Source organism: Vanessa atalanta, chromosome W (genome assembly GCF_905147765.1).
Source record: "Vanessa atalanta chromosome W, ilVanAtal1.2, whole genome shotgun sequence".
Lineage (NCBI taxonomy): Eukaryota > Metazoa > Arthropoda > Insecta > Lepidoptera > Nymphalidae > Vanessa > Vanessa atalanta.
In genome coordinates this window covers 8,409,022-8,422,184 of record NC_061901.1, presented here as the reverse complement: position 1 = coordinate 8,422,184, position 13,163 = coordinate 8,409,022, and the positions used below count along the sequence as shown (strand labels likewise).

General features: G+C 35.5%; 1 protein-coding gene across 1 annotated transcript; it reads right to left on the bottom strand.

The window, feature by feature from the left end:
* Positions 1-1,090: 1,090 nt before the first annotated feature.
* On the bottom strand, positions 1,091-1,843 carry LOC125075652. The gene has a single exon (XM_047687361.1). The coding sequence runs from the start codon at positions 1,841-1,843 to the stop codon at positions 1,091-1,093; it is 753 nt and encodes a 250-aa protein (XP_047543317.1).
* Positions 1,844-13,163: the final 11,320 nt, after the last annotated feature.

Sequence of the window (13,163 nt, the reverse complement as noted above, 5' to 3'; positions counted from 1 at the left end):
TTGGCGGTATTCACCAGTACGCCGTAATCTTGCATACGGGTAAAAAGTTGACGCAAGTGGTCCTTGTGCTCTTCCTGGGTCCTGGAAAAGACTAGAAAGTCATCAAGGTAAGGATAGCAAAAGTCAAGTCCACGCGTCAGTTCGTCTACGAACCTTTGAAAGGTCTGACCGGCATTCCTTAACCCAAACGTCATGAAGGGAAATTCGTATAGACCGAATGGAGTTGTAATTGCGGTCTTGGGTATATCTTCCTCGGCAACTGGGATCTGGTTATAAGCTTTCACTAAATCGATGACTGAAAAATACTTACAACCAGACAAGTTGTGAGAAAAATCGTGTATGTGGCGTATGGGGTACTTATCAGGTATGGTCCTGGCATTCAGTAGCCTGTAATCGCCACAGGGACGCCAACAGTTGTCCTTCTTGGATACGAGGTGGAGTGGCGACGCCCAAGGACTGTCGGAAGGACGAGCGGTGCCGTTCGCCAACATCGCTTCAAACTCGTGTTTAGCGATTTTTGATTTCTCGGGGGCTAGCCTCCTAGGAGAACAGGACACTGGTGGACCTGGTGTAGTACGAATGTGGTGTTTAGTGTGGTGTTTGACTACACCCGGAGTACCGGCGGGACGGATTATATCTGGAAATTCCGACAAAATATTATGATAAAGACTATCACCGCCAGTCGTTACTTTAACGCTCGTTACAAGATTATGCGATTTGTCTATAGAAGCTACAGTGCTAATATTAGTCAAACTATCTATTAATTTGCGATTACTAATATCAACAACGAGTCGGTAATGAGACAGAAAATCGACTCCGATTACGGCTTTGGTTACGTCAGCTACAATGAATCGCCATGGAAGATTACGACGTAAACCAATATTTAAAGTTAAATTTATATAACCATAAGTATCTATAGCTGAGCCGTTAGCGGCGCTCAGTTGGAATGATGTCTTATAACGACGTTCACTAATTGCACTAACTGGATATACACAAATATCACTACCAGTATCTACTAAAAATTGTCTTTTGGTACCGTGATCTGTGATGAAGAGGCGACCCGTCGAACTCCCGTAATCGTTAGTCGCCATTACCGATTGCTTGGAGCGTTTCCCGATGTGAAGTCGCAGGGCTTGATGCAGTTACTAGCTTTGGCGCCATATTTACTACGTCTACGTCGTCTTCCGTTACCACGGCTGCGTTCTCTGGATCGTGATCGCTGATTGACCTTAGCTGTGAGAGCGCTGACCTGTCTGGTCAACTCAGCAACTTGTTTCGTCAACAGTTCAATAGGCGTTGAAGACGATGTTGCCGCTACTTGACGGGTGGGTGCCGCGATGTCATGTATTCTGTCCGCAAGCTCTGCTATAGCATCGAGTGTTAGCGTTGGTTGAGATGCGATAATTGGTTGCATCTCCGTTGGCAAACGACTTGTCCAAATTGTTCGAATGAAATCTTCGGCGATATTGGGTCCAGCGAAATGTTGAAGGTGCCGAAGAAATTGAGAAGGTTTGCGATTGCCGAGCTGCTCGTGTGTCAGCAGCTGTTTAACATTATTTTCTCGAGACACCGATAACCGTTTAATTAGTTCGGTTTTAAGACGCTTATAATCCGGGGGACCAATTATTATATCTTTGACTTCGGCAGCGTAATTTCTATCTAAGTTCGCCAAAATGTGGTAAAATTTTGTTGCGTCATCCGTGATCGATAATAATTTAAATTGACTTTTCACCTGTGCAAACCATATTGCAGGCTTCTCTGGCCAGAAAGGTGGTGTCCTGAATTGTGCAGAAGCAAGTGTGAGGGTAGGAGCATCCGTGCTTTCCAATTCAACGCGCTCCATCTTCTTAACGCGGCGTGGACGCGTATTTACTTGCGAAGCATGTGAATCACTGTCGCTACTCATCTTCTAAATAAGCGTGAACGGCGGGGTCACCAGTTTGTGGTAGAAGTGTGTAAACACGTATACAGAGGAAATAAAAGTACTCACGCTAACAGTCCAGTACACGTATATTAGTCACGGTTCACAAAACACACAAGAAAGTTCAAAAGGTCAATAGAAGATAGACAGAATAGAATATAGACAGTCACACATAGAAATATAGCACAACACAAAACTTAGGAACTCAGGAAATATAAAGTAATGAGAAAACAAAGCAAATCGCATCGAACGTTAAAGCCGACTAAGTATGTGACTTTGTTCCGCAGTAGTCGGTAGTCGGAGAATAATATCCGAACGCCGTATACTACGGGTTTGGCCCGAGTATGCTTGTGAATTAATTATTTATATATATTTTATTATTTAATATAAATTATAATGTGTATGTATGTATTGGTGAAATGTGTAAGATGTTTATAATATTAATACATAAATAAATATTAAATAAAATATTATATTATGTTTATGTAAAGTGTAATAAATAAAATAAACTAAATAAATGTAATAATTCGCCTACATAAGGACGGGACTAGGTAAATAAAGTAGATGTTTAAGGTTTGAAGATAAATTTATTACTGCCCCTCAATACCATGTGTCATCTGCTAATATACTACACTACATGCCCTACCAAACAAAAAAAAGTGTTGGATACATTAACATTTTTTTTTATCAAAATACAATATGAAAAAGTAAAATAAAATGGAATATAATAATAATTAAACAAAATAAAACAAATATGTAAACAAAGGTATAATAATGCAGTGCTGAAATTTAATATCAAATATCATAATAGGTACAGTCATAATCACAAGTCTTAATAAACAATATGTTTAATGATCATTCAACATTAAGTCGTGTCCTATTTTTATGAACAGTTTTTTCTTTACCATTGACTAAAATTACAACATTCGGTGATAAATTTTTAACAACTGTATATGGGCCTAAATATAATGGATCAAGTTTGCTAATATTTTCATTTTTAACCAATACTAAGTCTCCTTGTTTATACTCCACTGGTAAGTATAAACATACTTCTATCATATTTTATTTTTCTTAAAGTTTTACAATTTATGAAGTAATTACGTAGGGCTGCCGTTGAGGATGCAGAATGAAACCGAACGAATTTAACTTATACGTTTATTTAAGTAATTAAATTTAACAATTAATTATTTCTAATTTATAATACGTGACAGTCTGTTCGATGTCAGAACAAAAAGTAAAGATCTGTAGTCTGAATTACATATTTATAACGAAATCGGTGAATTACTGAATGGTCCCCACGGTATGGTAATTCTTGGTAGCGCTCGATGTTCGGGAGGTCTTGCGAAACAAAGCAGCGACGCTGGCAACAGGTGGTAGCTTCAAGGAATGCATGGTGTGATTATTTCTCACGGTATGGTAATTCTTGGTAGCGCTCGATGTTCGGGAGGTCTTGCGATTATTTCTTAACAACTCCCTCCGCAGGATCAGCAGCTATTTGGAGACTTTTGTCAAAAATAGTGCTGATAGAGACACTGGGGCTGTCCTGGACTTCTTGTGTTCTGGTTGCCTCATTTTCCTTCTGGTTGAATGTATGTAATGTATTTTTTGAATGCATACATTTGCGACGAATGAGGACGATGCTAATAGTGAGTACTGATGCACCGATGAGTAGGTAGACAGGTATAGTCGTGTGATAGAGCGTGTCTAAGTTCGACAATTCCAAAGTCACTGGTTCTTGAGAGGCAATCCTGGTATTGATTGAATGTAAGTGAGTCAAATCTATACTGTTCAATTTCAAGATGTTCTTCGCTGTCGCTTTGTATGGATCTTCATTACTATATTCTATATTCAACATTTTCAAAACTTGTCCTTTTACTTGATCATGGTGGTTAGTGATGGTAAAGATGGACGTTTGTAGAGCACACCCTTTAGGTATTTCAGCTAGATAGCTTCCGAGAAGGTTTTCGTATTGATCTTGAGAACAGGTTAAATGAACTTTCGTTAAGTTGGGAAAGCTCAGAACATAGTGACGATCATCCAATTGTTCCATACCTTGAGAAGATAAGATTACTGGAGTAACCCGACAGGTTTCATGGATATGTTGCTGGAGTATAAGATGTTGAATGCAGCTCGTTTACTCTCCATAGTGTCGGTTTAAGTTGTCCTCGCAAAGATGACCGTGACTGTACTTCGGACATTCTGTCTCTATATACAGTAGATTTTTCTCGTGAATTGCTACGTATGGATAGGTAGGGATTATAATTTTATCATTACTATTAGGGGCTAAGGACAATTTGTAAAGGATGTAGTTATTGGGATTCATGATTGAAAACTTAATTACCAAGATTATATCATTATCTTTATAATAATATCCTAATCTTAATAGATCTAAATATTCCCTAAAATTAATATCTAGCACTACATTTGAATTGTATAAACCTTTTAGTTTATTTAACATAACTATATAAGTGTCGTAATCGAGAACGGAATAATGGATGCTTTTAGCTCTTATGAATGCCAATAGATTCTGTAGTTTTGACAACTCTTGTGACAAATTGTCTATGTCATCACCTAGTATTGTAAGTAGCTGGGCTAAATGAAAATACTTAATTGCATCTTCTTCTTTCCTAACATCATTATCTAAGATGGTTTTAATAATGTTCTCTATTTTCCTCTGGTTTTCTACTATCCTATCTGTAACATTTGAACTCTGAGATGCCCACTGCTTGCTTAAACTTATTTGATGATTTATTTCAATGGCTAAGTTATTTTCGTTCTTTTGTAGAATAGCAATGGCGTTTTCGTACTTTAGTGCGTCCGTATAATCTAAATTTCCGGAGATACTTTTGATTATGGAACCAAGACCGTTAACGAGGCCTCTTTTTGAACGTTTTCCTTGAAAGGTTAACAGTTGCTCTGACATGTCATTTAATTTCGTTGTAAGATATTTGACATGCGAAGCGTAAAGTAACGACGTTTTATTATTTAAGTCAGGTGCTAGGTTGCTTAACTTCTCTCGAACAGATTCTAACCTATTTCGCACATTATTTAAATTTATAATTTGAACAAAAGAATGGAAATGGGAAATTATTCTAGTGGGTCCTAGGTTGAAGGGGAGAATACCCGGTCCATTTTTTAAGCTTTCAAGTGTTATCACTGCTTGTCCCAGCTTCAGGACCTGAGCCAGCATTAACGCGAGTAGTGTTTTCTGTATCCTGTAACAAACGAGCACTATTAGGTACCCGTTTCAGGCGCGACTTGGGTACGGGTCCTCTCTTTCTCTTTGTATAAATATGTATAGGTCAATCTGTTACAACCGTATCGTTCGTATAGCGGGCAGCTAATTTCTGTCTATTAGCTAGGGGATTTCTGACATAGATTCGTTGATCAGGTGCATATGTTTGCTCAGGCTCGCGATTTCTATTAATGTTCTCGGTTATTTCAGTACGACGCTGAAGGGCGGTTTCATTAATGATTTCTTATACCTTTAACATTCGCTTACGGTGATCTAGTATATATTCCTGCAATAGGTGCTCTGTTATATTCATGTCTAAAGGATCTCGCGGATCTAAATGACCAGTAATTATTTCTATTGGGCGACATTTCGTGAAAGAATGGATTGAACTATTATAAGCTATTACAGCGTACGCCATAAGGTTGGTAACGGATTCATTGCGGTGTTCTAATTTTAAGATACGCAAGTGTTCGAGTAGGGTATTATGAAAGCGTTCTATCATTCCATTTTCATTGGGTGTATTGGGGCATATTCTATGATGTTCAATTTTGTGTAATTTAGTGAATTCAGAAAATAGTTGATTTGTAAATTCAGGGCCATTATCCGTAATGTATTTAAGAGTCATACCATGATGGGAAGAGAACTTTAATAAAGCCTGAACTACACTAACGGCTGTAGCATCTCTCAAAGAATATGCTTGTGCATATTTCGAGAATGCATCGATAATTGTTAGGTACTTGTTACTATCTACGCTGAATAGATCCAAGTGTACAACTTCCATAGGCTTGGTAGGTGGTGGTACAATTTCATATCTAGGTCTTACAGGATTTCAGTCATATTTTGCCTGACCGCAAATAAGACACTCATTAATGAATTTTGTCACTTGGTTTTTCATTTTTGGCCAGAAATAACGTTTAGACAGAGTTAAACAACATTCATTAATGCCTCTATGGTTCGTCTTGCCTTCATGATAGTTCTTAATAATTTCTTGTTGCTTTAGGTAATCCTTAACGTTTTCAACTTCTAATTTGGAAAGAACTAGGTTCATTGCGGAATTTTTGAAATATCTTTGTATAACCGGTATAATTTTGTACATTTCAAGTGGGGGATTAATTAAGATTCCTGTTTTTATACGTGGTGTAACGTATTCTTTTATGGCATCTATTACATCTTGTTCTAGGTTTGATTTGGAGATTTGTATGCAAGTTTTTGTATAAGTTTCAAAAGGGTGAGTTATGTGAGGTCTACTTTTAATATCGCCAACAACGTTAAATACGATTTGTCTGCTAAATCTGTTAAGGGGATCATCAGTAATAGGGACTTCTAGTATAGGGCTTTCTGCATCACTATGAATACTGTCGGTTCTTGAGTCGATACTTCTGGTTCTTTCTGAATCAGATTTGTCTGAGATGTTAACGACAATAGAACTAGACTCTTCATTATGGATTTCTATTCGTGATAGGGCGTCGGCGTTGGAATTAATTTTCCCTGGTTTATAAATGACTGTGTAATCATATTCACTTAGGCGTAGTCTCCAACGTGTTAAGCGCGAATTGGGCTCTTTCATGTTCATTACCCATTGCAAAGTAAATTAAATTAAATTAAAATTGTTTATTTCTGTAACTTATACCTAGATACAACAGATACAGCTAGGGAGCTAATGGAATTAACTTGTGTTAGGAGTCCCCGCTCTTTCACAAACGGAAACAAGTACATCAAGGTAAAAACAAGGAAAAATAACATTATTATACAAATTAAGAATCGTTTAAACAGGTAACATATAACTTCAACGTAGTTATATTCGTATAACGCCCGTGTAGGTTTGTGTGTGTGTGTGTGTGCGTGTGTGTTGTGTGATAGTCAGTTGTACTATTAGTTTTTAAATAATTATGTAATTATTTCCATTGATTTTTCAGTTTCATAGTAATCCATTTTTTTTAACCAGTCTTTTAACGTTTTTTTGCAATTATAAGTGTTCATACCATAAATTTTCACTTTACGGTTTATTTTAGTGTATAGATAAGTAGCTTGTCTTCTAAATTGTTTTCTAGTAAAACTAGATTTTGCAGAGGGAAATGTGCAGAGCAATTTAATATCCTTACGTCTTTTAGTTAATACTTTAGGGTCAAATTTAATGGACTTGTGTAATTTTATGATGAAGAGTAAGATATATAGTTTTCTCACTGACAGAAGGTATCCATATTCGTAAAGTTCGATAGTTGGGAATCTGTAGGACTTAAAGTACATCACCTTTAAAAGAGATCTTTGCACTCTTTCCAGTTCCAAAAATTTTGTTTTTGAAGTCCCACCCCAAATCGGAATACAACAGGATAAGACTGATTGTGCCAAAGCCATATATACTTTATTTAACAACTCCTTATTAGCAACGTGTCGCAATTTCTTAAAAACCCAGGTAAGTTTTCGCATTCTGTTAGACACTAAATTAAGTTGAGCATACCAGTTTAAATTTTGATCGACCATAATACCAAGATACTTTGTTTTATCTACCTTAGATATAAGCGGACATTTACAAGGTAGAGAAAGTTTATAATCACATTTATGTATCCTGATACTGTAGTCATCATTTGGCTGCGTCGAATTGCGTATAGAAAAACATATATAGTTTGTTTTTGTTGTGTTTAGCGTAAGAAGATTATCATTTAGCCATTCCGAAACTTGAATTAGCCCTAAGTTTGCGTGTTTGTAAACATCCTCCCAAGTATTGCCACAGAAAACTATTGCAGTGTCATCAGCGTAAGAGAAGACCTGACCTGAATCAATTTCTAATTTACAGAGGTCATTTAGATATATAAGAAAGAGGGTTGGACCCAAAACACTCCCCTGCGGGACTCCATAGGTGACATTTGCATCCTCACTAATATGTTGCCCAATTTTTACGCACTGTACGCGATCATTTAAGTAAGATCTTAAAAGATTAAGTGGAGTACCACGAATTCCAATTTGTTCTAACTTGTGTACAAGAATAGGAATAGAGACTGTGTCGAATGCTTTTTTTAAATCAAGAAATACTATTAAGCACTTTTTACCTTGGTCAAGTTTATTAACAATTAGATCAGTAAGATCTGTAACTGCGTCTTCTGTAGATAAATGTTTTCTGAATCCAAATTGTGTCTTAGCCAATATGTTAAACTTGTTTAGGTAATTTACAATACGTTTGTTTATAAGTTTTTCAAGAATCTTAGCAATAGATGGTAGGACAGAAATTGGTCTGTAGTTACTAACTTCATCTCTATTTCCACTCTTGTACACAGGTGTAATAATTGATTTCTTCAGTGCTATTGGGAAAACTCCAGTCTTAAAACACAGATTTGCTAATTGAGTGAGAAAGGGTAGCAGAAAACTCCTGCATAATTTTATAAAGCTTGTAGAGATCCCATCCCAGCCATTTGCACTCGTAGAATTTGATTGCATCAGAATGTGCTCTACTTCAAAAGGATCTGCATCAAGTAAGACAAAAGAAGACACATAAGTTGTCACTGGTGAAAGTTTGTAGCGTGAAACTTTATCGGTCGATATGATTTTTTCTGCCAAATCTTTACCGATATTAGCAAAAAAATTGTTTACAAAATTTACAGAAAGTGTTGACGATGGTAGAATATCAAGTAAGTTAGTATTAGTAGTTTTACATTGAATTGTGTTATTTCATTGATTATAGGCCATAAAATTTTATTATTTTTACAAGATTTAGCTAATTTTTCTTTGTTATATTTACGTTTAACTTTTTTAATAAGAGAATTACAGAAATTTCTATATCTTCGATAAGTAATTTTTAATATTTAATTATTGGGATCTAATTTAAGTTTTCTTTGCATGTCATTTCTATTTTAATACATCGTAGTATGCCCTGTGTTATATAAGGTTTAATAGTTTGTTTCCTTCTAGAAATAGTAATAGTTTTAGTGTGCTCTGTAAGGGAGAAATAAATTTTTTTAATCAAGAGATCCGTATAAACATTTGGATCAGTGTAGCGAAAAAGTTCTGCCAGATTCTTTTCTTGTAGTAATTTACAAGCGTTTTCGTAATCGACTATTGTTTTAGTTACTTGATTTTTATTTGATTGGGTTACACTATCAGATAAATTAAGTAATATCATAAGATGATCCGTTATAGATGTGTTTAGAACAGCAGCAGTTGCTAAGGTTAACTTTTTGTTTATTTTTAACATAAAATGATCTAGACATGATTGATCCCTTGTAGGAAACATGTGCCCGGGCAGGATACCATGCATTATTAATGATGTAAGATATTTTTGTCGATTATTTCGCTCATAGGTTTGTGCAGTTTCTTTAGCGATTATGTTTATATTAATGTCGCCCGTGATTATAATATTATGTCGTGATTTGATCGAATTCAAATGTGCCAGTAGCGAATTAATGAAGTCTTCTGCGTTTGTATTAGAGGGTGATCTATAGATGGCCAAAATTATGCTATTGTGTATCATTATTTCCAATCCAGACGCATGTACTAAGTTCATTTCCTTTACTTTCACTTTATGTATATTTTTAATGTAAACCACGACACCATCATTTTGATTAAGTAATTTATTAGTGAAATAGACAGTGTAATTAGATAATAATGGAATATTTTTATTTGAATTTAAACGACATTCTGTGAATATGATAACGTCAATATTAATTTTAAATTGTGAAAAAGTTATTTCAAAATCACTAAAATTGTTATATATGCTTCTTATATTCTGATGAATTATATTTAAACTCGATTTCTTAAAAATATTATTTTGTAAGTCTTCAATGGAACATTCAATGGACTTAGCGATTTCTGTATTATCTATGTCCTTTATAATTTGCAGAGACTTATCCATAATCATCGGTTAACTCAATTTTACGTTGTAAATATATAAGGGATGCGTATTTACATTGGTACAACATTGCTTTATGAATTATTAAGTAATAAAGAAATAAAGGAACGTGAGTGTGTGTGCGTGTCAAGTGGTTTGCATTAGAGTTTTGTGTGAACGTTATATGATACAAGAAAAATATTTTATACTTAAATCTAATTTTACAAACAAAAAACAACAAAAACAAAATAACAAATGTGACTAAATTAAAAAAGTAAAAACAATAGTTAGCAAAACAAGAAATGAGAAAATATAGTATATATAGTGATTGATCTGCGATTCATTATTAATACGAATAACAGGTGATGTCTCGTCCTTGCGCACATAAATTTTACCGAACGAAGTCCAACAGAACCTGTACTGTTTGGACGAGGAGAGATCTCTTGCCAAGAAGAACAGTCGAGCCGCTCTAGCCGTTAATTGTTCCGAAACGTAAATCGGGTTATTTTCTTCTGTCTTAAAGCCAAGATCTTTGGCCCGCAGTTTTTCTTTATTTTTAATATTAAAGTTTTTACAAGCTTTTAGTATATCTGTCTTAATAATTGTTGAGCTTGTTTCAATAATTATTGGTGTATTTTTATTTTTATCCCTTTTTCCTTGAACCCGATAAATGTCTTTAATATCAGAGTTTTCAATTTTGCATTTGATGCTTTCAGTTAGGTTTATTACCATATCCATTAAGTCCTGCCTAGTCTCATTATTAATTTTCGGAACATTTTTTATTTCGAGACAAGTTTTCCTATTATTTCGCTGCATATTCTCGATCTTGTCCTCTAGTAAAGTAATACATTCCCGATCCTTTTTTGATTGTATCTCCAACAGATTTATTTTGTTCTGTAGTTCCTCATTTTTTTGGGTTAAGAATTCCATGGTTTTTTCAATATTGATATTTGTCTGTTTAATGTCTTTTAGAGTAGATTTTATAGCTTGCAGTTCAGTATTTTGTGCAAATAAAAGAGACGATAATTCTTTTATGTCATTTTTAAGTGAATCAAAAATACAATCCTCCTCTCTACGCCGCTTAACTCTCTGGCTTACGAAAGTAGGGGGTGTTTTATCTTCATAAGTTTTGGTGTCATTTAAGTTTGATTCAGAGAATGATTTATCCATTGCGATTACAAGTACTAGGAGACTATACGATATGAAGAGAATCTCATTCAAAATGTCATAGCACGATATTCTACGTGTACTATACAAATAATACCAGGATTGTAGCAGTATGCATAATGTGACGTCAAAGCAAAAGCAAATAATGCATAGGGTAAAACCGAAAGCAGTACCTGTACTTTTAACTCCTTAGGTACCAGGGATATGAGCGTAGAGGTAAGCAGAGTATCTTGAGAAGCAAAAACGCACAGAGATGGAATGTTGCGTTTTTAATTTTGTAGGCACTGTAAGCCGGGTTAAAGTACCAGGGTATAATAATGAATCACAGGTACTCACACAGTTTTTGCAGCTACGTTGTATTTGGTTCCAATGCACTTCTGTGCTCCTAATTTTTAAACTTGATTTATTTTTGAGTTTTTAAACTAAATTGATGTACTAAATACTATTATATCATCTAGGTACACTAGACAAATAGTATTCTGTAGCTCTCTCAACACATTGTCCATGACTCTCTGAAAAGTGGGTGGACTATTTTTAAGGCCCATAGGCATGCGTAAGAATTCAAAATGGCCATGTTCAACATTAAAAGCTGTTTTAGGTATATCTTGGGGGTTCATTTCTACTTGATAGAAGCCACTAGCAAGGTCTAAGGTTGTGAAATATTGGCAATTACCTAATTTATCTAATACGTCGGCTATATTAGGAATGGGATACTTGTCGTCTACGGTCTTTTCATTGAGCTTTCGGAAGTCAACTACTATACGCCATTTAGCTTTCCCTGACGCGTCTGCTTTCTTAGCTACAACCCAAATTGGGGAGCTCCACGCTGAATTCGAAGGCCTAATGATTCCCTGTTCTAGCATCTTACCTATCTGTTCTTGTACTTCCTGTCTGTGGACATAGGGATACCGATAACTTTTTGTGTAAACCGGAACCTCATCAGTTGTTTTAATCGAGTGCTTTATTTTGTTCGTGAAAGTTAAAGGCTCTCCTTCTAAGTAGAAAACATCGGCATACTGCGCACAAAGCAGCTCTAAGTTCGTACGTTCTTCGGTGTTTAAGTGATCAGTGCGTAGACGCGAAATCACTTCTTTTATGCGATCTTGCTGTTTATTGGCAGGTGTACACTGTACGTTATACATTTCTGCAGCGATTGCTCGGTCCATAGAGAATATGACGTCGCTTCGACTTGGATTGGTTACTTCGACTATTCCCCTATTATTCGAAACGGTAGTTAAGCATTCGCCAATAATGCAATTTGAAACGGTTTGTTCTTCTATAAATGCATGTCCGTCATGAATATTTATCGGAATCCTAAGTAATTTCGAAGTATTCACTGGTATAATGTCCTCATACAAATTCGCGTTGCGGGAATCATATACCTTAATAAGATTTGAAGCGGTTTTAGTTTTTAGCAATTTGTTCTTATAATCTATTACAGCCTCCCACTTATCTAATAGGTCTGTACCAATAAGCCCATCGAAATAATCATGGAACTTATAAATGTAAAATGTCGTATTATCCGAATCATTAAATTCTTTAAAGCTAGGTAACGTAATTGAATAGTAATTTCTAGAGGTGGCGTGAATATTCTTAACTTCAAAAGGATCGTAATTTACTTGTAAGTTACTATAGTATCTTTCCACTACCTCGGGACACAGAAAAGATTGATTTGCTCCTGTATCTATTAATAGTTTCATAGGAGGTGATGCGATTTGAATGTACGGAAGCTGACGTTGGGTTTGAAGATTAATTTATATCTTAAGATGTCGGACTTCCGGTCCTTCGAAAAATCCTGCTCGTTTGTTTTAACGCTATCGGCTTCCACTTGGGGTGTTTCTGTATAATTTTCTAAAGGTTCCTGTACGGAATATTCATACGGTTGCTGGTATTCTACGTACTCGCTAATATCGTAATAAGGATCGTAATAATCGGCATATTCATCGTATATAGAATTGTCAATGAAACTATTGTAATTTACTTCTTTAGATTTAAAGTAGTTCGTAGGGGGTGGGTTCCCG